This window comes from Ambystoma mexicanum, chromosome 3q (assembly GCF_040938575.1).
Source record: "Ambystoma mexicanum isolate Mex_15411 chromosome 3q, UKY_AmexF1_1, whole genome shotgun sequence".
Classification (NCBI taxonomy): Eukaryota; Metazoa; Chordata; class Amphibia; order Caudata; family Ambystomatidae; genus Ambystoma; species Ambystoma mexicanum.
The window spans coordinates 990,757,935-990,784,496 of record NC_090926.1 but is presented as its reverse complement, the minus strand read 5'-3'; the positions used below and the strand labels follow the sequence as shown (position 1 = coordinate 990,784,496).

Sequence of the window (26,562 nt, the reverse complement as noted above, 5' to 3'; positions counted from 1 at the left end):
GTGCAAAGGTAAACTGGGTCAGCACAGCTGCAGGGCTTCATCGGGCAGTTCAAGGTACAGGTGGGTCTCTTCTTATCTTCTTTGTCGTATGTTACCCTTTAGTGGTCGACTCATCTAGTCCCAAAAACCTCGCATTTTAAGCAAGGCTGTCCTTCTGGACAGCCAGCTGGCCAATCAGAACTGGTTTCACTCGGGCACAACTAGAGTCAAAGGACAGGGAGGCTTTGGGACCCTCCTTACTTCCTGCACTTCCAGACACACTGGAGCCTGGGCGTGATTCGGGTCTGAACCCCCTTTGCGGCTTGAACCGGGGCCTGAGACGGTCTCCCCCCTTCTGGCGTGCCAGCAGACTTTGCCAAAGTCACTGCAGCAGTGTCGCGCCTAGGGGGCAAGGATACTTTCTATGCTGCGGTTGGCTACCCTCACAGGGTCAGCTCCCTTTGCCGTTGTTCGAGCAGCCACCACCAACTCTATCTTTGACAAAGTCTTAGCCTGTGCCGATTGGGCCTGTTTGGGAAGTTCTGCAAGCTCAATTGCCGGCTGGCAATGGAGGCGGAGGGCGACATTAATCGCGCCCTATCCACCATGGGACCCGTTTCCGCTGCAACTCTGGTAGACTCGGACGTGCAGTTCTTGGCCTTGTCGTGGGCCCCTACGTATGAGACGCCCTCAAAGGACTTAAAAGACTGCTCCTTAGACTGGTCAGTCCTGGGAGAGGCATGACCCTGCTCGGGGCATGGGGCAGAGGCTTTAGCGTTAAGCCACTCCGACAGTATCCTGTGCCTGTCCTTTGTCGTCTTCTTGGAGAACATCAGGCATATCTCGCACTCCACCTCCTTATGGTCCAGGTGCAGGAAGTAGAGGCATTGTAGGTGCTTGTCTTCCACAAACACGTTCCGTAGCTCGCACTTTGTGCAGTGCTTGAAGAGGGACCTTCCCTCCATCTCCTCTGTCAAGGTCGGAGGGTACGGAGTAGGCCTGATGGCCTTCTGGAAACTCTGACGATCTTTGCCCTTGAAGGGCGCTGAAATTCATAGACAATGGACCCCACCTGCCGGCAGATGGAGAAAAAGAGCATCAAGGTCCTTTCGGAACACAAATGGAACCTTTTTCTGTCAAAACACGAAAAAACAGAAGTAGCTCGCAGAGCAAACTTGATGACCCAGCACTGAAGCGTGCAGTAAAAATCTGAAGATGACTGGCAAAGGAGCGCCTTAGGGAGAGGGCTGGCATTGATTGCGGGCAGTATGACCCAGAGGACAGTGATTGATTTAAAGGAGAAATACAGTTTGTAAGGGAAAGTGAAACTGTTTTTTCTTTTAACAAGGATTCCCAGCCTGACAGGGAATATTCATGAGCATGTGAATCCATGCCAGATCCCATGCTGGAGAACAAGGCTTTGTCCTTGGACTCGACCCTCAATCCAATATTTATTTCTGACAATGTCTCATCTCAAGTTATCAGACTTGACCCAGCTTGAGAGGTTTTGCGCCTTGGCTTTATGCTCGCCATAGACTGTAGCAAGGCCACTTTTCTTATGTTTGGAGGAGGACTGGGCCTGTTCCTCGAAGGTTTTACACATTTTCTTTCTAAAGAGTTCCCACTCATCTTTGTGGGAGGATTTAGTCGGGCAGACTACGCTCCCTTCCTCAGAGGAAGAAAAAGGAGAGGGTGATCTATGCCTTCTCTTCCATTGTTTTGATGAAGAAGAGGAGTGTGTGCACCTTGAGTTGGATTTTTTTCTACCTTTTTTTTTAAGGCGATGTATCGATCGACTCCTGGGATGACCCACATTTCGAACCTTACCTTTCATCGAATGACAGGATTGACAGTCAGCGGTTTTGTGCTCGACGCCCAGGCACCAGATGCATATTTTATGCGGGTCTGTGATGGACATTTTGGTGCTGCAATCTAGGCACTTTAGAAGCACAAGTAGTAGGAGTTGAAGACGAGGCCACCTCGAAACGTTTTTGTGAAAACTGAAGCTCGACACATTCTCGAAGCAATCACATTCGCAGAAAAAATTGAACTGAAGCCAACAGGCGCTGCGCGTGGTGTATGTACTCAGCGATGACGTCAGCCGAGTTGAAGCTGGAAACGAAGATATTATCATAAGATGAGGAATACGTGGGAGGACACAATTCATACAAAGGGGTTATTTTGTTGGGTAGATTTCTGGGGCGGATTGTTGTTCACGAGGTTCGCTACCTCCTCCGATATGGAAACTTAGTGAGGGCTTATTTAATAGCTTTAATGATTTTTTTTACGTTCTCCCCCATGTTTGAGCGTACTAAGATATGTCTTAATGTTGTCTGATGCGGTGACGTGTGTTTGCACACCTTGGGGAGACTTCACATTTTATGTTTACATTGTTTTACATTTCACACTCAAATAATAAAGAATTTAGAAAAAAAGGAATGAGGAGTTGGTCTTGAGCGCAGCCTTATCCTTAAAGAGATTGTATAAAGCTCTTCTGATGAGCAGGCTTTTAGCTGATCGCTTATGGTGATTTTCACCAGCCTCTCCAGACTTAATAATAACTAACAATAACTGTGAGCTGCCTACACTTTGCCCCGTTTAAATCAATAGACAACTTTTATAAACTATCTAAATTCCTTGCAATTACTGAATAACTTACCTACTGAATAACTACCTGGTCAATTTCACTGCAGATGAATTTAGAGAGGGGTTTGCCATTTTAGGAACACTGGATTTTTAAAGGTTGTGCACTGGTTCAACACTTGTAAAGTCTTAAATAGCTTATACATTAGGCTCTACTGTAAAAGTGTGTGCTACTGACTTTGAATGTGCTTGTGTCTCTAAACTCTTTATTGTTTATAATACTGTGCCTACATTTGAAAGTACTTTGTTAAATGTTTGACTACATAAGAAATATACTGTGTGGACGTACCTTTATTATGTGAGACTAACTGTACTTTAATACCACCCCTCACTCTAGTGGTAGTCAGGACTAAATTTGGTGCAAACCCTGCCTAGCATTACAGATTGGTTTTTCTAAACCCTCAGGACACATTTGAAAAATCTCCTCAACAATGGTGACAATACGCCAACCATCCTTGGTGGATGACCATAGAGGTTCTATAGCATTTCACTGGTGACAAATTAGAATTTGTCACAGAGAATGTGCAGGTCGCAGGAATTGTCTTTGTCTAGACATTCCATTCAGAGCTTGTGCTGGTCAGCACCAGGAAAGGCCTGCTGCACAACCTATATTTTGCAAATCCTCTGCCCAAGGGTGTAGGCAGAACAAGGGACCCACATTGCCACTGTGTGAGCAGGGAAAAAGCTCTATGGAAGTGAATGGTGTGATGAGTGTCAGCCTTCCGGCGCTGTCAAAGCATAAAAAAGAACTTTGAAGCAAACCCATAGGATAGGACAAATATTGGGTATGGCTTTGCCAGTGTTATCGAATTCTTTGGTCCTGCCACCAGGGGATATGTTTTTAATCAGTACGGAATACAAGGAATAGGCCACAGTAGTATAAATTATAATTGTTATAATGGGTCTGATTTGAGTGTTACATTGGTGCTATGTAGAACAGAAAGGCCACAAGGGGCATCTACAGAGTACACCAACGTTGGGTTTGCATTCAAATTACCACTATATAACCCACCCCCTGTTCCCCAAACCCCGCCTCTCAAGACTGGCAAGGGAGGATAGCAGATTATTTTCAGTGGTTATGACAACTTAATTCTTGTTGCTCACCTTATAAAACACATCAGGCACATACTGTTCACTGCTGGATTCCTTGGCATAGCCCAGCTCTGGCACATCACGACATGGCAGCAAACACTCATCACGCACCAGTGCCATACATTGATTGGATACCTGGTAACCCTCGAAATGCACTTGGTTGTCTGGACCACCTGGAACACAAAAACCTTATGATAAAACTATTTCCTTAAGACCTCTCTTAGTAGATCGTTCTTCCAACCACATCTATGGAGGTCTTCAAATGCCCAGCAAAGGTAGCAAAAAGGTACAACTATTTGTCTAAATGTAGAAACCCGAATTTTGCAGTTTAAGCCGGGTATCCATTTCTAATCTCCCTCCACCTTTTATGGTTGAAAGAATACCAACACTAAAGATTCTATGGTCCTCAATTGACTCGTTTTCTCCTGACACTATCTCTTGCCATAGCACATCACAAAAACTGTCACAATACACAACACATGAGCAGGTCCAGGACAAACAATTAAGCTGTTTAGCCATAAAGTGCAAGTGCCTTTGACTATTAGGTTACTCTCAATTTGTATCATTCAAAGAAAACATCAACTAGGAATTCTCTAATAGTAACAGCAGCCACTCAGAACAACCTATTGATAGAAAAATCATTTATGACAAAATAAATCACTTTTTTCCATGTGTGAGCCACACTGGATCTGGCAAGGGAACCGATTTGTAAAGCAAAAATCGCATTATGTATCAACACAAATATAGTTACAATATATACAATGTGGTTTACCAGAAGGAAGTCCAGAAGACACATTAGGTTTACAATGCTGCCATTTAACTTAAAGAAAATGCCTTACTGACCCTACTGCTTAATAGGGAGTTTCGGTTCATAGACATAATTTCGAATACAAAATATTCGAAAGTCAAAAAGTCGAAAAAAAAAAGTCGAAAAAAAAAATTTCGAATTTTTTTTTTAATGACGTTTTTTTTTCGAAATGGGGGGGTTCCCCCCCAACCCCCTTTTTTTATTTTTACCTATTTTTTTCACAGAAACTAGAGCCCAAAAAAAAATATCGAAAAAAAACCAGACATTTTTTTTTCGACATTTTTGATTCGACTTTTTTGACTTTCGAAATTATGTTTTCGAAATTATGACTGGACACCGGGAGGTTTCCCTACCTAGCAAACGAAATTAAGGGTGCTAGTATCTAGAGAGAAAATAACAGTGTGTCCTCTGTCGTATTCCGAAATTCTAAACTGGCACTACCATTTGGAAAAATAACCAAAAAGGGGAAAATGGGCAATATAGGTTGCACCAGAGTTCTTTATTCTGCTCTGTTTTAGTGGTTCCAGGAATCTCTCTTAGTGTCACGGTTCTTTATCAGTTTTCTTGAATTTATCAGTTCATGTTGTCACAGTTCAACAAATAAAGAAAAGGGGTTTTTTCCTCAGATAACTATCCTAAATTTGCAAGCACCAAAGAAGGTCAATACTCTCAAAGTTTGTAGAAGGGCTGTTTGCTTAATCTTGTCCCTTGGGCTGATTCTTGCTTTGCTTTACAGGGCCCTACTGGCTTCCTGGACAGTCTTGTTCCCAGATTCTCACTCGACCCGTAGGGATAGGAAGAGTATCTCCTCCGAGGGGTATTCTTCCCTTGGTTTCTGCGTTTGGTGGATTCCAATGCTCAGGTTTTCAGGGTTCTTGCAACCACCCCCCGCCCCCGACTTGGTTTGGTCTCTGTTCCCCCGTCAACTGGCAGGAACCCACGTACCTTCTCTAAAAGCAGGTCCTGCTCCCACGAGGTCACTCGGGTCCCTTGTGTTAGGCAGAATCCTGTGCAGTTCCCTTGGGGAACTCTGCAAAAAGATTAAGACTACAGGAGTAAGCAGTAAACCCAATTGGTAGCAGTCTGCACCACCCAGATTTACCTGGTAGCTGTGGCTGAGCAGTCAGACTTCTCTCAAGAAGAGTAGGGCAGTATATAGAGTATACACAATAGGGCCAAAAACACAGTAGAGCAAACAAACACTGACCAGAGCTTTGTATCAAAAGTATATTATTTATTTAAAACACACATTAGACAACACACTAGCACTCTAAATCAAAAGCAAGCTAAAACACAGTCAGGTAAAGTATAAACACCTCCCTTGATGACTATTAGACAAGTCAGAGTTTAAAACACCAATATTTGTTAAAACAGATGTGAGCGTGTAACCTAGATGGCACTCCAATAGTTAAGTTAAAGGGAGAGAAAAAGGCAGGGCATAAAATTAAAACAGTTCCCAACAGTTTTCGAAGTTCAAAGCAAGGGAGTCAAAGCAGTATACACTGTAGAGCCAAGTTCATAGGCCAGGCCCACTTTAAATGGAGCAAAGCGAAATGTGCCCAAGATCACACAGTTTAAAATGCACCAGAAGTCTTTGCAGAATGTTCAAAAGAGTTTGGGGTGATTCAAGAAGTAAAGTTAGAAGGTCTGGGGCCAACCCAGTTGGAAAGCCAAGGATTTAAAGGTCACCTTTAGCAATACGTGGAGAGGGAGGCCAGGCAGAACACAGTACCTTAAAGAGAGATGAAGCTCCAGCGGTGGCAGTTGTTCCTGGCAGTGGTTGCAGTTCGTTGTTTCGACCAGGGGAAGAGAGGATCTCGTTGAGGAGGAAACTTGGAGTCGAGGCACTGCACAGGGATGAAACCAGCCATGGAGTTCGTCGGTTAAAAGGTGCGTTCCTTTTATTCGCGGTCAAAGTGGTGAAGCGTGGCTATTCGGCCGCTGGGGTGCTTGGCAAGGGCGATTCGACCAAGAGACGTCTTTGGAAGGCGAAAGGGGCGAACTGGTTGATCCCACCAGCTCAAAGGAAGACGACTCGTCCAGCAGAAGATCTTCTCTTGTCATTGGGAAAGTGGTGAGTTCGTTGCAGCAGGGCTCCACCGGTGGTGTCGTCGTTGCAGATGGCTCAGCTTCTTCCCTCTTCGGATTCTTAGGTCCTATGGCGACTTCTGAAGTTCCAGTCCCAAAAGCCCTGCTTTTATGCAGAAAAACCCCCATTCAACAGCCTAGCTGTTACTCAAACAGTGAGCCGGGCGGCTCACCACTGGCCCAATCAGAACAGAGTGTGACTTGAGTTGCTAAGGCTCAGTTGCTAAGGCAACACAGTCCAGGGTACCAATTCCCCCACCCACACATCCTGTGGAATCTAGACAGAGTGGCACTAGTTGGAGTGCTTCTGTGGAGAAGCCTGCCAAAAAGTGGAACAAAGGGCCCGACCTTGGTCGGAGCTACAGAGACGGACACGAACGCCATTTTAGAAAAGTGTTCTGGCAGAAAGCCCCAACCGGGGATTTAATATTAAATAAATAAACCGGCGGTATCTTTAACATTGCACCAAAAAAGTGGTGCGTTTAGAATCAATGGGAAAATCCCATAGGAAATATTCTGGTGGAATATTTTGCGTGGTAACCACTGCCACCAGCCAGAAACTCGACAAGGGGGGGGCTGGACAGTGCCCCTTTGGAAACAGACCCAGGGGCAATCGAATTAACCCCTTCCAGTACTTCCACAATATGATGGTTTGTACTGGTTCTGTTCACAATTTTGGACTAGTAAAGTCAATGTTGACTTTACATGCCCTGGGAGACAGTCAGTCCCAGGGTATGGAGTCTATGTTTGGGGGTCACTATGACACCCCTGTGTTACTGCACTGAGGGTGCTGTGTAACACATACACAAAAAAACAGATGATGCCCTATGGAGTAAAAGACCCCATAGTCCATAAGTACACAAAAAGTCAGAGACATACCTCAAATCATGCCTAAGCGTGGGAGGAAAAGAGTCTCACTCTTAGCAGGAGAAAAAAACAAACCCAAAAAATCCAGCAAAGCTGCTGGGGGACTCACTAGGTTTTGGAAATAAGCCTTATAAGAGAATTCTCCCTAACACCTTGATGCTGACGTTCTCAGTTGTTCCTCAGCTCTCCGGCCAGTGGGAGTGTTTCCTCGCTCTTTGCCTTGTTTCTCGCCTTCTGGTTTCTCATGGTGCGAACGGGGGGACTTGTTCCCCTTTCTTTCGCCGAGTTCAGCAGTGTTCTTTGGGTTCCATGCAAACCATGTCCTGCGTGTGGTCCCGCCATCCCTCTGGTCCGGGCGCTGATCAGTCTTGACTGCGCACAACCCTGTGCCATGTCAGCCAAGTTCATCTCCCTCTCTGGCTTCTCTCCGCGTGTCTCCCCGAGTCTCCGTCTGGACCCTCCTTCCGGGTGCTTCTACTGGGCCAGCTCTGCTTGGCTTTGCCAACTCTGCACAGCCCGGCATCTCGTTGGCCAAGTTTCTCTCCTCCTCAGGTTTCTCTCCCGATATCTCCTTAAGTTGAAGTCTGGATTTCCCTTCCAGGTCCTTCTCTGCGCTACAACCGGCTCTGCTCAGCAGCACGGATCCGCCCCCCAATGACGTTGGTACATCAGAGGTTTGCCTCTGCATATCGTGAACTCCATTCCAGTGAGCAAGTCCCTTTATCCTTGGTATCAGAGAAGAAAGGGGTGGGTTTGATTGTTCAGCCAATTGAAAGAACAGCAGTTCCAAAGAGAGATGAGGGTACTGATGGTACCCTAAATCAAAGAAGAGAATTCTTAAAGAAACGGCATGAAGGAAGAGACACTCAGAGGTAATCAAGCAGCAGGTTGACAATTACAAACAAGGAAGAGAAGGAATGGAGAGAGATTCTCACCACTATTAGCAAAAAAAACAAGACGTCACGTGAAGGATCCCTAATATTGTGGAACACAAGAGGTTCTGTGCACCTGTTCAACAAGGTGGGCTTAAACAAGGAGGCACACACCATTGTTTGTTTACAAGAAACTTGGCTGAGTGAAACCCCTGTGAGTGATGAGTACACAATTACACTCAACGCAGCAGAAAGAGAAAAAAATGTGCATGGGAAGATCGTTTTCAGGTCTAATAACTATGGTACAAAATACACCAAACTTATCAATAAGAAGGACTTTCAAGACAAACTTATTCGTACAAAACGCAAGCCATGACAAAGACCATGCGGAATACCTGATAACGCCTACTGAAAGCCAGCTATGATTACCCCCAGAAACTTTATATGGTCTGTAATGAAGCTGATCGATTGTAAAGACTGGAGGGCGGTATCTGTATTCCTGCCCTCTATATGGCAGAGTAGAAGCACAGAGCACCCTAGCCAAGATTCTCTATATGGTAGAATGGACGAGCAATCAAGGCTTAAGCTCTTAGGCGGTGAAACAGGCTGGTGCTTAAGTACAGTGTATGTGAGAACACAGTTCTTTATATAAAGGTTCAGTATATATACATAATCAATAACACTTTGTGCTTTGGAAAATCTCATATGTTAAGTATGTACAATGTCTATGTGGTACCACAGTGAACTCTTGACTCCTTTAAAATGCACCAACTGTTGACAGTCAATGGCATACAAATCAAATAATGTGAATCAACATCAGAAATAGGAAGGACGACAAGTCGGGTTAAACAATGGCAGACTACTTTGTCCCACTACCAAGACAGTTCTGTGCGAGGATTCCCCCCCCAGCAACCTGGGCAACCTGTAAATAAAGTGCATTAACAAGCCCAGTCCAAATACGTTTAAAATAGTCTTGTTTCCTCGTCAAATGTTCTACTACTCGAATGTACCCGAGTTTATCAGAGTTTGACGGTTCGTCGATGGATCCCTCCAGGGTGAACTCCATTTAAAGCTGTAGCCACAGGGCCTCGATAGTCCTCGAAGAAGGTGAACACTTTCGTCGAGAGTCCTTGATGAAAAAGAGTGTTGCCACAAAGTTGACTCGATGAAGAACATAGGCCAGGCAGAGGGCGCCGAGTGTCAGTGTTCGGCACTCTAACATAGCTAGCTTTCAGATCTCCGTCAGCGTCTTTGTGGACTTCGGGTGGCGGGAATCCCACTGGTGGATTCTCCTCGGTTCGTCAACGACCTCTACTTTCTCCGGCGGGACAAAGCGGTCGACGGTTATGGCAACAGAGCCCTTCGTTTAAATGTCTTATGAAAAATGTTGAGCGTTGCGGCTCCGGTCATCGAGCAGCACGGCATCAAGCTGTCCCTGTGTCTGCGCAACACGACTCAACTGGCTTCCAGCATTTACGGCAATCTTCTAAACCCTGGTCGATGGTAATGGACTTCAATGGCGTCGATGTCCGAGTGCTTCACTTCGATATTCCTCTGCGGACCCCCTCTCAGGTCAACAGCCTTTCGGGACTGGCTTACAGGGTGCCATGGTGAAGATCAGCTGTCTGCACGATGTTCCCTCGTAGCTCGGGGAGAGGTCTGCTAGCCAGGTCCTCTCTTGGATCAGTCCTCAACAGACGCAACAGCTTTCAGATTGGGTTAAAGGAAAGCAGGAGCAATTATTCTTCTTCAAGCTCGACGTCAAGGCTAAGCAGCTTCAAGTTTCAACTTCAGCTTCTGAATAATTCTGGTAAGTGAGAGGTCCCCAGATATACTGTTCCGTCTTTCATTCACAATGATGAGCCAGGCTCAGGCAGCCAATTATTCAGAAGGGCATTCATGCAGGCAGGCAGCCAATCAGGCTCACCGTGCATCCAGGCCATTCACTTCCACCCAGACACCCATAACAAGAAATCTGGATTGGGACAAGCACCCTTCCTTTCAGCACACCACACTGCATTCATATCAGTTTCGGGCAGGGCTGTCTCATTCTTTGTGTCACACCAGGCACCCATAACATGAAGTGCATATTGGTCACATACTCCATTCAGCCAGGTTCCACCCAAAGGGTGTACCCACAACATACAGTCACTGGGAAGAATCCAGCCAGTCTGGCCTTGACTTCCCCACAATACCAAATAGGATTCTTCCACCCAACAGCCAGTCAGGGGAAGGGACAGATTTGGGGCTTCCCAGGACTCTGGGAAAACAAGGTAACAGGCAATCGAATCCAAGAGGACACAGGGGCCATCTTGCCTCCTATCGGGAATCCACTGAATCCTATGGCAGGGCCTGGGTCTCCGAAAATGGAGGATAGTCAGAGCACCTGTCAAATTCAGCATCGAGCTGCCACCAGCCCATACCCTGCTCTGTGGGCCACACACAGGTGCCCAAACGCATACACTAGGGGTACAGGGTTGTACACCCACCCAAGGGTGCCATAAGGGTATCCAAGAGTCTGTTCACCATGGCCAAAAAGAGAGCTGCACTGTCAGGAGTCCCACAAGGACTCCTATGCAGAAAACACAGAACACACAAGATAAGGGAGTACAGGACAAGGATATGGAGGCCCTGTCTCTCCAATACATTTCCAGCATGGACTATAATGACACACATTGTTGTAGGAGGTGATCTGAACATAAGATGCATTGATGCAGAGATGAAAATAATCAACCTGACGGAGAGTCGGATAGAATTAACCAAAGATCGTGGTGAACGATGGACACACAAACTAAACGCAATAAATTGTGTAATGCTAAATGGTCAAACCTGTGGCGACATTCCTGCAAGACCCACATGGAAGAGAAATGGGTGTCAAAACAGACTACATATGGTCTTCGGGAAATTTCCTACATACTATAACAGAGTTAAAAGTGATCGGAATGGAAAGCAGTGACCACGACACCCTAAGCATGAGATGGACATTAAAAGCACAAAAAGATGCTGAACGATATACTGGTCACCTGGAAATAAATCAAGGACATAACCGATTGAGAATGAACCAGAAGGAGATCTCAAAACTAACAATGGCTTATGTTAAAATAAACAAACAAAGCTCCGAGATCCCAAATCACCTGCCTTATCAAGTTATAAAACAATGAAGACTGGCTTCAAGCGGGATCATCATAAAACAAAGCATACACACAGCCAAACAGTCACATCAGAAAAATAAATGATGAGAAGAGACATCAAAGTGTTAAAAAAGCATGCTGCATCGAATTGGACACAGGCAATAAAGAAAAGGAAGCAAAGATACCAGAACTGGCTCATCTCTTTCAAAACGCTTAGAGATCAAGTACAAGCTGAAAAGAATCCTAAAATCCATTTATGCGCATTACACTGGGGAAACATGGGCAATATTAAATGAAGGGACACCGTCACAGAAGGCCCTAATGAGTAATAATGTGAACATTTTTCTAGTGTCTCTGCAAAGCCTACACTAACATCAGAAAAATGTTGGATGAAATTAAAGTCCCATGGGAATTCGGTATTAAAAGAGATGAAATTAAGGATCCATTCAAAAACGAAAGAACTCTGGAGCGGCAGGTCCCATTGGGGTGACTAACATTATGTTAAAGCAGAAAAAGGAGTGCTGGGCAGCCTTCATTGAAGTGCTCTTTTACTACATATCGAAGATTAAGAAGATCCCAGTTTCATGGAAATCAGCAGTAGTTGTTCCCATCTTTAAAAAAAGTGATCGAGCGGACCCGAACAACTAACGGCCGATTTCTCTATTAGACATAATTGGAAAGTTATTTGCCTCCATTCTACAAAAAAGGTTGTCTAAATGGGCAGATGATGAAGGAATTACTGACTTGAGACAGATGGGCTTCACCAAAGGTGTGGGGACAGGTATAAATCTTCTACTGCTGAACCTGTTGAAACTTGAGACTCTAAAAGGGAAAAAAAAAAAACCTTTGTTCCTGGCCATCATGACCTACGTCAAGCGTTAGTGTTAATAGATCATTAAGCTGAAGTCGTGGAATTGTCTTATGGACCTGCTGAAAGCCATCATAGCCTTACATTCTGAGACATCCATACATATTAGACTTAATGCCAAAGGAGAGCTTACTGAGGAAATAACTGAAAAAGGCATCAAGCAAGGCTGTCCTCAATCCGCATTCATCTTCAAACTCTTATCTACCTGCCGCATTGAAAATCAGTAACATATTTCCACCAAACGTAAATGGACATCAGATATCATGGGTCTTATACGCTGATGATTTGGTGCTACTTGATATGACTAAATTTGGTCTTCAGAGACAAATAAACCAGCTTCAAGATCATCTTAACAGAAAAGATCTGGTAATAAATGTTTTAAAAAAAAAAAATCAAAAATCATGGCTTTCGGCTCAAACCTTGTGGAAAAAAGTAAGGACCTTTCGATGGCGAGCAGGTTGTGAGCAAATTGAAGAAAAGGTCTCAATTCAATACCTGGTAATTCTCCTTCAATAAATCTGTAAGAGTGGCATTGGATGTAAGACTTGAAAGTGAAGATGAAAAGGCTTTACCCCGGAGGGGAAGATATTCCATGCAAAATATGGGAAATTTACATTGAAACCATTAATAATTATTTACATGCAGAAGGCCACAGTGACAACATTTGGAAGCGAAACTTAAGTTGGACATTATGGAACGGTCTGGAAGGATGCTTCTGGAAAAAGGTCCTGCGTATTCCAAGATATATGCCGATTGCAGCAATCGCTACAAACTGGGGCTACAATCATTGCAATAGTGCGAAGGAAATCTTTGTCACTACAGCGGAACGTGACAATGGCATCCTCAGCGAAACCATATCATATTACGTCCACCATCATCTGGGACATACCAAGGTCTGTTACAGATGGCATAAGAAATGTCTAGCCAGCTAGACCACTTAGATATTTTGATATATTAAAAAACAACCCCTGCGCGGCGAAGAGAAAGTTGTCCCACAGGGATTGGATTGACACCATCAGTACAAGAGCAAAGTATATCTCTGCATTAAATTTAGTGAGCGAAGTTCAAGCAGTCAATTGCATCATGAAATTTCTGGAGAGATTCCCCAATCGCTACCATCGCAACCAATTCTTACGTCCAAGACTGAACTTGTATCCAAGTAAAGAAGTATTGTACATGAGACATTATGGCGATGCCTTGGACCATCAGTGTTGTTTCTGTAACAATGTGGAGTCAGTACAACACTTGATAACAGAATGCACAGTCTTGAACACAGAAAGATGAGTTTTGTTCTATCGAAGTTAGTTCTGAAAGCCTGGATATGAAAGACTGGTGGCAGTTAATTTTGCAGGGTGGAAATCAAATGTGTACATGTGCGGTAATTGACTTCATGGATAAAATCCTGAACAGTAAATAGCAGATGTGAGAGTTAGGTGTCTCAAAGGAATAAAAATGCAAAACAGAGTAGTTTAACGTTGGGAGGGGAGAGGGTTTCAAAGTAAAGATGCTTTAATGTGGGATTTCAAAGTATCAATAAATAAAAAGTTTAATAAAAAGTTTGTAATAAGACATGCATTACTGACCGCTACAGCATTTCTGATAATTGTATCTGCTTAGATTCACAAGCTGTGCATATGGTCCAATATCCAGTGGTAACCGCGGAGTATTGCATCTTGTCTTTCGGGGACCGAAAGGGGACGTCGGAATAGGCGTGTCTGTAACACTATCCCTTTAGTGACGTGTAGTGTACCCAAAATCTCTCACACGCCGGGGTCCCTCAGATTGTATTTTTTCTGCCATGAGGGAGTTGGAGGTGGGTTGTGAGAAGGAACAGTAGTGAAACAATGTCTTAATACTGCTTGTCCCATAGGTTGACGCTTTGCAAATGGACTCAAGAGGAACATTTGCAATGAATGTTATGGAAGCCCCAGTGCCTCGAGTAGAGTGTGCTCTAGGTTTGAAGGGCCGTTCTCTCTTAGCAAGAGCATAACAGTGTGATGCATTTAACAATTCACCTTGAGATAGCCTATTTAGAGACAGGATCCCCTTCTCTACCAGTTTGTCTTTCTCAGTGGTTTTGTTCTCTCCAGGTAAAACATGACTGCCCTATGCACATCTAGTGTGTAGGCTTCTTCGGCCATGCTAGTGGGATTCTGGAGGAAAATGGGTAGTTAAATTGACTGGTTCACATGGAACTTTGAAATGTATTTAGGCGAAAATCTAGGATGAGTGCGCAGAACCACTTTATTTCTGTCGACTGTAACAAAAGGGACTAGAACTGAAAGGGCCTGTGGTTCACTAACCCTTCTGATAGAAGTGATAGCCACTAGGAAGGCTGTTTTGTAAGTAAGGTCTTTTAGACTTGTTTTATGCATTGGCTCAAATGGAGATTCCAGGAGTCTGGTTAAAACCACATTTAAATTCCATCCAGGAGCTAGGTGAGAAAAGGGGGGATTGATTCTCTTAACCCCGTCCATAAAATCCTTAATAACTGGTATTTTCCACCACAACACTTTCTGTTGTGACGTAGTGTAGGCTGAGAGAGCAGCTAGATGAACCTTTAGGGAACTGAAGACTAGTCCTGAGTCCAACACAATGTGTGTAGGTGAGCAATTAATGGGATGGACGCCCTTGGTATTACACGAGATGACAAAGCGTTTCCATTTACTGGAATAGCAGTAGCGCGTGTTAGGTTTCCTAGCTTCCCTGAGTATGTCCATGCATCTCTGAGGGAGTTGAAGGTGACTGAACTCTGACCTCAGGAGCCAGACCGCTAAGTTCAGAGTTTGCGGGCATGGGTGTAGTGTAACCCCCCCCCCCCCCTCCCCAGCCCCGTTCTGAGACAACATGTTGCACGGGCAGGGTAGTTTCAAAGAGGGGGGAGGGGGGGACATCTGCATCAGATGAGCGAACTAGGGTTGGCGGGCCCACATGTGGGCCACCAGTATCATGGTAACTGGTTCCTGGTGCATCTTGTGCACTATCTTGTTGAGAAGGGGAGTCGGGGGAAGAGCGTAGAAAGATTTCCCAGACAATGCTATCCAGAGTCCATTCCCCTTGGAGCGGTTCCGGGGACACCTAAAGGTGTAGTCTTGGCATTAGGCGTTTTCTGAGTAGCGAACATGTCTATCTCTGGGAAGCCCCATTCTGCAAAGACGTTGAAGACGATGTCTTCGTGTAGAAGCCATTCGTATTCAAAGGGCAGTGGGAAATCTCTGCTGAGCACGTCTGCCAGAAGATTGAGTTCCCCTAGCACGTGTTGGGACAACAGGAACATCTTTTGTTTGAGAGCCTACATCCAAATGTTTTGGAACAGCTTGGATAGCCCTGGAGTGTATGTGCCCGCTTTTTTCTTTAGGTAGTACACGACTGTGGTGCTGTGTCAGGACCAGAACTGTCTTCCCCTGTAGTTGTGCCCGAAAGGCCTTTAGTGCCTTGAATACCGCTAATGGCTCTTGCAGATTTATATGGTTGGATGCTACTTGTGGGGACCACAGTATGCGCTGTCTGCTGAAGTAGGTGAGCCCCCCCCCCACCCAGTGAGAGATGTGTCGTGAGAGTGGCTTCCACAGCGGGGGTGGTGAATGTCTTCCCCTTCAAGAGGTTTTCCCTCGACCACCACTGCAGAGAGAACGAGGAATGGCGAGACAACTACCAGATCTTCCCATTGTCCACTGGCCTGACACCACTGGCTGTTAAACCACTCTTGCATGGGATGCATGCGCAACCGCAAGTGGGGAACTAAATAAATGCATGACGCCATCATACCTAGCAAGCGCATTGCCTTGCGTACCGTCACTTCCCGACTGGCTACATATTCAGGGAACTGAGAAAGTATGTTCTGAACCTTCTCATTGGAGGGGAAGACGAGACCCTCCTTTGTCTGAATTAGTGCAGTTAGGAATTGTGTGGCTTGACTCGGGTCAAAGCTGGATTTCTTCTCGTTGATGGAGAATCCCAGACTGAATAGGAGGTCTATTGTCTTCTGTGCATTTCCTAGGCATGTCTCGTAAGAGTCCCCTTTTATGAGCCAGTCGTCGAGGTAAGGGTAGACGGGGACTGACAGTCTGCACAGGTGTGCTGCTGCCACTGCCAGAACTTTCATAAACACCCTTGGAGCTGAGTTAATGTCGAAGGGGAGTACTTTGTACTGCTAGTGCTTGTCCTGTGATAGTACGTATCTGTGAAAGTATGCATCTTTCATGTCCAATGTTGCCATGTAATCCCCCTGCTTCAACAGTGGAATTACTTCCTGCAGCGTTACCATACAAAACCTTTGAGGTTTGACAAACTTGTTCGCTGGGCGCAAGTCTAGTACAGGGCGCATGGTGAGGTCTTTTTTGGGTACAAGTAAGTACACTGAATAAATACCCTCGTTTACCTGAAGAATAGGGACAGCTTCTATGGCATCCTTTTCCAGAAGTGCTTCAACCTCTTCTTTCAGGATTCGCTAATGTTCTGGTGTCAGGCGTCTTGACTTGGGCGGTCTGAACTGTGGTGGTCGGGCGAACTCCACGCAGTACCCATGGGCGACCTTCTTTAGAACCCCACTGGTCTGATGTAATCTCCTCCCATGCCGAAAGGAAAGATGTTAAGCGCCCTCCCAACCCCCGACATGGGTGGCAATGGAGGGGACCTGGATCCGTAGGTCATTTCTGACCAGAGGCTGTGGCACCCCTGGAGTTGTGGCCTCTGCCTTTCCCGCGTCGCTGACCCCTAGGTGGATAGTTGGCCCCTGCTGGATACTTGACCTGAGTGTCAGTTGTTTCCTGTGCTGTACATGTTTTGGACAGAACGGGATTGGCCTTGAAAGGACCGACGGGAACCGCTTCCCCTCTGGGGTGAGGGTTTTTGTGTAATTTGTTGCAGTGTCTTGAGAATCTCATGCTCTTACTTGGTAGTCTCCAGAGCCTCGTCGACTGCTTTACCAAAGAGATTGGAATCTTCGATAGGTTTGTTAATAAGAGCCGCTTGGGTCTCTGGCTTGAAGCCCGCGTTTCGGAGCCAAGCGTGCCGTTTAAGTAATGTGCCCTGAGCCAGGGATCTTCCTGCCGTCTCCGCAGTACCCAGACTGTTCTTTAAAATATTTTGATTGACTTGCCTGCCCTCGGCCAAAATGGCTAGTAATTTAGTTCTTGCAGGTTCAGGTACCTCCTGGAGACCTTCTTGTATAAGGTTCCATTGCGCATCGGCGTAACTGGCAGGCAACATGGTTTTGTTTGCTATGCGCGTGGTAAAGGCAGCTGCCGTAGTAATGCGTTTACCCAAGGCATATAATCTTTTTGACTCTTTATCGGGAGGTGCCTCTCCCGTAGCAAGGGCTACTCCTGCCCGTTTCCAGGTGGTGGTAACCACTAGGGAATCGGGTGTGGCATGGCTTTTAATATATTGAGGGTCAGTAGGCGATGGCCGAAATAATTGCTCCACCCTTGGATTTACTGCCCTGGTCTGGGCTGGTGTGATAAGAGAAGGAGCCAATCTCCTTTCAATGGAGTTTAGGAGAGAAATGGCTTGACTGGAGGGAGGTTTTTCTTCTTCATTTTGCTAATGAGTTGCACACTCCTGAAAGGTTTTTTCAGTGCTACATCATTTTATGTGACTGTTACTATGGGTGATTGGATGGGGAGGATTTGGAGACTAATTGCAGTAGTTCATACGTGTGTTGGGATATTTGTCGCTTGGCAATTCATATTTCTGCGTGTGACTCAGGATGAAGGACCTCTGGCTGCTCTTTATTAATAGCAAGTGGGGGGCGGTTAAGTGTGGTGTTGGGAGTTATTTTTTGGTATTCTATGTGCCTGTAGCAGTATACTCCCGGCACTATATATGGTGCACCCTTTTCTGTGGAGGTCATGCTTTTACGCCCCAGAGGCTCCAGTGTTAAGTATCTTTGTGTGACGACATATTGGCTCTGACCAGAGGGGGTTGAGTGGATCTTTTTATTGTAATGTACTGGGAACGGTGGTGGGGTGTGGACTGTGCCACTTTGTTGCAATGTTGATGTTTGCCTCAGACCTGTTCAAGGGGCAAGTGGGTAGATTGTCCACTGGAATATTAATGAACACATCTGTTCTCAGCTTATCCTGATGGCCACAGTTAATCTTGGTGTGGGATGCCTTTATTAGATTTTAGCTGTTCCGGTCCACTATTTGCCAGTGTAGGAATGGTATGATTGTTTCAGGTACGTGAGGAGGGGTATAATTGGGAGGACTCACCTTGGTGATGGTTGGTAGGCTGGAGAGTGTGGAGCTAGTTGTTTCCCAGTTGAAATTCTGACTAGGGTAATTATTCTTTGTACGTGGGATTATTAGTGGGTATTGTCCGGTGCCATTTACTTGCGGGGTGGGGGGGTGTAGGGTGATCTTCATCTGTTTATTTGGCGGGAAGGGGGGGTCTTATGACAATAGAGGTGGAGTATGTGGTTTGGAGGGGGATATATATTGAATATGGGGTTTGGGGACCTGTGTATATATGTTTGGTTCATAAGGAACGAGTTTCTTGGGGTGGTGTGGAAATGTTTTTTTTCTCTATCAATGTGATTTTTCTAATCTTTTGATTAGTAAGTACTGTAAACGTGGAGGTCGTGTTTGATATACACATTGGAATCTCACTGGGATACACTGGGTATTGGTGTGCAGGATTGGCAGGGATATGGGAGTTAGAACAGGCTTATTTATCATAGGGATGGTATTGGTGGTTAAACTTATGTTGTTCGGGCGGGGGGTTTTTCGTTTCTGGTGGGTATAGTTCAGGATGTTGTATTTGATGTATATAATTACGCTAATTTTGAGTCTGGTGTTTCTCAGACTAAAAATATGATACAATGCATTTATTTTAGGTTTGTCTGTTTATGTATACGTCTTGTTGTTGTGTCTGCCCTTTCCTAGCTTGTTACTTTGCTTTTATTGGACCCTGCCTTTTGTGCCTGGAGGATACTGCATAGGTGTAAGTGCACAATATAGAGAGTTATGGTTGCTCTAGCTTTTGTATCTTGGAATGTTAAAGGGATTGGTAATGCTGTGAAGAGATGCAAGGTTTTGGCAAGGTTATGGAGAAGTAGAGCTGATGTGATTTTTCTTCAGGAAACTCATTTGGATGAACAGACTGAAAAATATTTGACCAATTCACGGTAAACTAGGGTGTTCTCGAATGGTTACGATTCTAGGTCTAGAGGGGTGAGTATTTTATTTAGAAAGGGTCTTCCGGTTACGATTGAAAAGTCGGTTATGGATGAGGAAGGTAGAATCATATTACTTGATCTACTCCATGACAGAAAAAAAAATGACGATTGGAACTGTGTATGCACCGTGCTCACCAGCGGTGTCTTTTCTCGGTCAGTTAGGTCTTTTACTAGATGGTATGGATGGTGAATCATTGGTGTTGGGGGGTGACTTTAATATGGTGTTGAATAGTAGGAAGGACCGGAAATCGGACTGTAAATATTATAATGAGAAGATAAGTGATGAATTTAAGGCGTTTGTGTTTAAATACAAACTTGTGGATATCTGGAGGGAACTTCATCGTTATGAGGAGGAATTCTCCTTTTATTCACCTGTTCACAACTCATACTCTAGGATTGATTATTTCTTTGTTAGCGTTACGTTGAGTAGTCAGACGGTGTCCACGAATATATTGGAAAGGGGAATCTCTGATCACGCCTTATTGGATTTGCAGTTGCTTTTGGATAATGTAGGTGTCAAACCAAAAAGGTGGAGAATGCAGGCTAATACACTAAAAGATAGTGTGGTTACAGAGGGCTTAGATGCATTTATTGCCCGCTACTTTGAGGAAAATTTAGATTCAGCTGGCATTAAATCTGTTTGGGATTATTTTAAGGCAGTATTGAGGGGTGAACTAATAAGTAGGACTGCCCATGCAAAGAATAATAATCAGGAAATGATTAGAAATCTCGAAAAAGAGATCGGAGAATTGCAGACAGTTGGTGCGCATGATGCCTTAGGTCAAAAACTGAAATTGCATAAATTGGAAGCTGAATTGAGGACTCATGTGCAAAACTTTGCAAGTAAGAGCGTGTTTTTGTTAGGCAGAAACCTGTGCAGTTCCCTTGGGGACCACTGCAAAAGATTTAGGACTACAGGTGTTAGCAGTAAACCCACTTGGTAATTTACCTGGTAGCTGTGGCTGAGCAGTCAGACTTCTCTCAAGAAGAGTTAGGCAGTATGCAAAGTATACACAATAGGCACTCAGACACACCAATACAAGCAAACACTGACCAGAGCTTTGGTATCAAAGTATATAATTTATTTAAAATCACACTGTTTGAAACACTCCAGCACTCTTGTTGTAAAATATTCTAAACACAGTTACTATTGTAATATATACACCCCTTTTTCCTTATCAGATAAGTCTCAGTAAAACACCACTTATTTTCATACAGAGGTGAGCGCTTAACTAGATGGCACTCCAATAAGTTTGTGAAAAAGGGAGGGAACAAGACAGAATATGGAAAGGTACACCACTCTACGATTCAGGAACACTGTTAGCAAGGCAGAAGAGCAAAAGTCACTGGTGAGCCAAAGTCCAAAGGCTGGGCCCACTCACAGGTTCGAAAGCCGGGGGCTAAATCTACCCCGTACAGTCGGTGGCAAGGGAAGCCAGGCGGGACACGGTACCTTAAGTGGGAAGGATCCTCCAGCGGTGGTAGTTCCTGGCAGTGGGTGCAAGTCGCGTCGTCGTCCAGGGGAAGAGAAGATCTCGACTTGGAGGAAAGATGAAGGTCGTTGCACTGCCAGGGAAGAAACCAGCCGCGGAGTTTTCCGGTTAAAGGTGGTACCTTTTTTTCGCGGTCGTGGTAAAACGTGGTATCCCGGTTGCCGGGGTGCTTGGCACAGGGAAGGCGGCCACGAGGTACGTCGGGAAGGCGAAAAGACGGTGAAACTGGTTATCCCCACCAGTCAAAGGAAGAAGACTCTCCGGCGGGAGATCTCCTCTGTCGTTGGGAAAAGTGGTGAGACGGTCCAGCAGGGCTCCACCGGTGGTGTCGTTGTGGCAGGTCGGCTCAGCTTCTCCCTCGTCGGATTCTTAGGTCCTGTGGCGACTTCTGAAGTTCCAGTCCCCAAAGCCCTGCTTTTATGCAGAAAACCCCCATTCACTCAGCCTAGCTGTCACTCAAACATGCTAAGTGGTGAGCCGGCCGGCTCACCACTTGGGCCAATCAGGACGGAGTGCGACTTGAGTTGCCTAGGCAACTCAGTCCAGGGTGCCTAAATCCCCCCGACCCTTCCTAAGTACCCCAGACAGAGTGGCACCACTTTGGAGGGCTTCTGTGGAGAAGCCCGCCAAAAAGTGGAACAAAGGGCTCGACTTGGGTTGGAGTCACAGAAGAGAACACAAACGCCATTTTAGAATCAAGTTTTGGCAAAAAATACCAACCGGAGAATTAATATTAAATAAACCGGCGGTATGTTCGAGGCTACCGTAAATAATTAAATAAAGATAGTAGCCTAAAACAATGGGAAATCCCATAGGAAAATATTTGCGGTTGAATATTAAAAGTAGTATCCTCTGCCACCAGCCAAAACTCGATCAGGGGGGACGGAGACGTGCCCCCTCGACTAACAGACTAACTGCCCCCTCGAATTGCCCCAGCCAGTACGTCCACAATATGATGGTTTGTACTGGTTCTGTTCGGAATTCAAGACTAGTAAAGTCAATGGTAACTTTACATGCCCTGGGAGACAGTCAGTCCCAGGGTATGGAGTCTATACTGGGGGGTCACTATGACACCCCTGTGTTACTGCACTGAGGGTGCTGTGTAACACACATCACAAAAACACATGAAGCCCTATGAGGTAAAATACCCCATAGCCCATTAAACAACATCTAGATTCAAAGAAACACACTCAAATCATGCCCAAGAGTGAGGGTAAAAGAGTCTCACTCTTGACAGGAGAAATAAATGAACCCCAAAAATCCAGCAAAGCTGCTGGGGGACTCACTAGGTTAGGAAATTCAGCCTAAACAGAGAATTCTCCCTAACAGTTTTATTCAAAACAGAAGTTTTGGGAATCGGGGAACGGAATGGAAGATTGTTGGGGGCTGGGGGCGGATAACTGTTTCTTCTAGTCAGACTACTGGAGGTGTTACATTACACAGGAATGGAGACATTTGTGAATATTTTAAAGTTTTTTACGAGAAACTGTATAGGGAAGACGGTGATCCTACGGTAGAGAGATTAGATTCATTTTTTGGGAAAATTTCACTCGCTAAACTGGCTCTAGAGAAGCAGACTTTACTTGACTCTGCAATTGAAGAGGCTGAAGTTAGCACTGCTATATCTCAAATGAATGATGGAAAATCGCCGGGTCCTGATGGTATAGTCTCGGAATTTTATAAGACATTTGTCGTCCAATTGGCGCCTGTTTTGAGGAAGCTCTATAATGAATTCATGGCTACAGGGGAGATGTGTGAGTCAATGAAAGAAGCTTTGATTGTCGTAATCCGGAAAACCAATAAAGATCATACGCAGTGTGGAAATGATAGACCTATTTCGATGAATGTATATCTAAAAATTTCCACAAAAATTTGGGCCAATAGGCTGAGGTTATGTGTGGGAGATTTGATTGATGAGTCTCAGGTGGGGTTTGTTCCAGGGCGGTATGGTTATGATAATATTAGAACTGTGTTAAATGTGGTGGGTGAACGTTTTGGGAAGGACTCGAATGATGTTATTGGGTTTTTTGATGCTGAAAAGGCCTTTGATAGGGTTAACTGGAAGTTTCTGGAATTCACTTTAAGGAAAATGGGGTTTGGTTCGAGTTTCATGAAAATGGTGGAATGTATTCATAGAGATGTTAGGGCCAAAGTTTTGGTCAATGGAGTGATTTCGGATTCGTTTCCTTTATTGAGGGGCACGCGACAAGGCTGTCCGTTGTCACCTTTTTTGTTTGATCTCGCATTAGAACCTCTTGCTGCAAATATTAGACAATGTGAGATTGTTAAGGGAATTATGGTGGGCAAAGTTGAAGTTAAAGTTTTATCGTATGCGGATGACATGCTTCTTATGCTGTCAAACCCTGAGGTGTGTGGTGATGTCATAAAAAATATGTTTCAGGAAGTGGGGGAACTGTCGGGACATAGAGTGAACTGGGAAAAAACGGAGATCTTTCCATTGTCTAGCAGATGTGATTGTAATGCCTTGCGTTCGTGGAATTGTAAGTGGTCTCCGAAGGGTGTTAAATATTTAGGTATACACATTATAGGAGATTTGAAGAAATTGCTGCAATTTAATTTGGACTTGGTAGTCACGAATATGTCGTTATTGATTAAGAGATGGGAAAGGTTGCAGTTGAATTTATGGGTGAAGATTAATGCAATCAAAATGGTCCTCTTACCGAAGATTTTATATATTATTCAATCGATTCCGTTGTTATGTAAGAAGCAGTTAATCCTAATTGAGAAGTTCTTTTCTTCTTTTTTGTGGGGTCCGGGAAAAAGGCCTCGGGTTCCAAAATATATACTGATTCAAAAGGTTTTCGGATGGGGGTTTGGATTCCCGGATTTGACAAAATATTACAAAGCCTTTTTGCTGGAAAAAAAGCTCATATTACTTTAGGGAACGGAATGCAAAAACACCTCTTTGGGTGCGCATGGAAAGAGACGTTTGTGCACCATTTGAACTGGGAAACTTATACAGTATGGGTAAATTACCGAATAAGAGGTTGCGGTTTATTCCGATTGTGGCGACTAGAAAAGTGATGGGAGAGTGGTTTAGGGAAAACGATCAGAGTTATGGTTTCAGCCCTGATGCTTCTATATGGTTTAATGATGTTATACAAATAGATAATAAATGTCTGAATTGGGCGAGTTGGATAAATAGGGGTATTCTGAAGTTGGAGGATGTGATGGATGGGGACAGGTGGTTGACTTGTGGAATTACAAGATAGATATGGATTGAGGCTGGGTGAGAGGAATAGATACTTGGCTTTGGTTTCTATGTTGAATAGTAGGATGGATATGGCGGATGGTTCTATTGGAAAGAAGCCAGAGATTAGTAAACTGTTAGAAGGCCGGCAGTACTGTGCGAGTACTTATATGCAATGTATGCCTATTGATGAGAAACTCCAATTAGCATGGTCTAGATTGAGAGAAATTTGGTCGGAAGAGGTTCAGGATGACATTTCTGAAGTGGATTGGAAGAATGTTCTAAGGATTACTTTGAACTTGGGACCCGATATGGGTTTACGTCTAATTAGACAAGAAATTGTAGGGAGATTGTATTGGACACCGGTTAAGATGTTTAAACTGGGGTTACGACCTAATGATTTGTGTTGGTGTTGTGATGTTAATAGGGGCACTTTATTGCATCTACTGTGGGATTGCCCGAGTGCGTAGATGTTTTGGAAAGAGGTACTTGATAGGATTGATCTGATTTTTGGTATTGTCTTGCAGAGGTCTGCAGTGAATATAATTTTGCTTTCCAAGAAAAATAGACGTGGAAGCGCTAGGAGGCATTCTTGTTGGATTGATAGAGCTATAATGATAGCGATTAAGTTGATACTCAGGATTTGGAAAACAAGGAAAAAACCAAATGTTGATGATTGGTTGATGGAGTTGCATGTCTTGGCAAGCTATGATAAGGTTTCATTTCATAATAAAGATAAAGAAGAGGATTACATGCAGCTGTGGGGTCCGTTTATGGCTCTCTATGATTGATGTGTATGCAGGATTACTTTGATAGCAAGGGATTCAGGGTGAGGTTGATGGGTTTTCTTTCTTGGTTTTCTTCTCTCTCTTTTTCTTTCTCTTTTCTTTCTCTTATTTTCTCCTTTCCGTTTGTGGTATCATTTGTTGTCACTTGTGTTTGTGTCGTCTTTGGAATATTCGGGGTAATATGTTGAAGATGTCTCGCTTGAATTGGTCATTTGTTGGTATGAACTCTTTATAATGCTTATGTTACAGTGTTGATTTTGTTCTTTTTTGATTAATGTGAGACATTGTTAATTTGCTGATCTATGTGTTCTGTGTGGAATTTAATAAATTGTTTAAAAAAAAAAAAGAATGTCCTCCACAAAACTTGTTCAGGTATGGCTTTTTGGGTGGCGATCTGAAAATAATCAGCTGCCTTCCTTAAGATTGCATTAAAGGCCATCTGATCATCTATTGGTGAAGCCTGGCGGGCCGGGGTGGAATGAGGGGAGTCCAAACACAGGACATCTGTGTCCTGATTGTGAGTAGAGTGCGCCCATGGCTCCGTCTCAGTTTGAGAAGTGTCCTCCCAGTTGCCTGCGGCATTCGCCTGGTCATCTGCAGTGTAGTCCTGTAGGAAGGTGGAATCTTGCCCTTCATCATAGATGTCTTGATATGAGTCCATTTGAATTTCATCTTCATGGTGGACAGAAGTGAAATGGTCCCGAGAAGATTCTAAATTTCCAGGAAACCTTAAGGTTGACACAGAAAGAGGATCCTCCCAAGGCCTCTTGGGTGTAGGGTGCTCTGAAAGCGATTCAATCCTTTCCAAGCAGTCCATGCACCCTTCATATTCTTCCCTGCTCCATTTGGAAGAACCAGAAGGTGCAAAAGGTGGGAAATCTTCATTTTCCAGCCTTTGGCGCCGAAATGTATTACTAATAGCGCTAGACAAAGGCTCCTGACTGTCTTCATAGTCTTCGTGAGCATCTGGAGGCTGTGGCGCGTCTTTAGACGTGTACGCAGCACGCTCCTTGCATTTCGTCGAATCCTTAGGCATCAGCACCACCGCCAAAGTAATCCTCGCAATGCTTTCGGCGATGTCTGGTGAATCGGGGCATGCCGTACGACTAGGAGGCCTAGCGGTAGATTTTTCACCTACCGAGGCTTTAGGGGCTGTCGGAGTGTCAGTTGAGCGCGCTTCGCCGGCCCAATGCGATTTTGAGGTAGCACCCTTAATTTTTGAAGGCCCAGTCGCAAGCCACTGCTGCGGATGCGGGGCAAGGCTGTGATCAAAATGAGAAGATTCCGTTGAAATCTTCGAAGGGGTCGTGTGTAGTGTGTGTCTTTTGTACGCCCCCGTCGCTGGGTGTTGTCCCCATAGAGCGACTTCTGTCAGGCCTGGAGGGGTCGGGACGGGAGTGGCGGACCTAGAAGTGTCAGTCGTAAGGTCGACAGCATCCGGAACAGATGCTTGGTCATCACTTGTGCCCCCGTCACTTTCGGGGGGTGCGGCGGTGGGGGAAGAAGATCCAGCCCGGGAAATGCCATAGGCAGCCCACCGCT

At 44.8% G+C, this 26,562-nt stretch overlaps 1 protein-coding gene across 1 annotated transcript in view; it reads right to left on the bottom strand.

Annotated features, from left to right (window-relative positions):
• The window catches only part of NPLOC4 (NPL4 homolog, ubiquitin recognition factor), an 847,851-nt gene that overhangs the window by 383,525 nt on the left and 437,764 nt on the right, over positions 1 to 26,562 (bottom strand). The window contains exon 12 of the mRNA XM_069655142.1: positions 3,727 to 3,887. Within this exon, the coding sequence (XP_069511243.1) occupies positions 3,727 to 3,887 (161 nt within the window). The remainder of the gene's footprint in view (positions 1 to 3,726; positions 3,888 to 26,562) is intronic.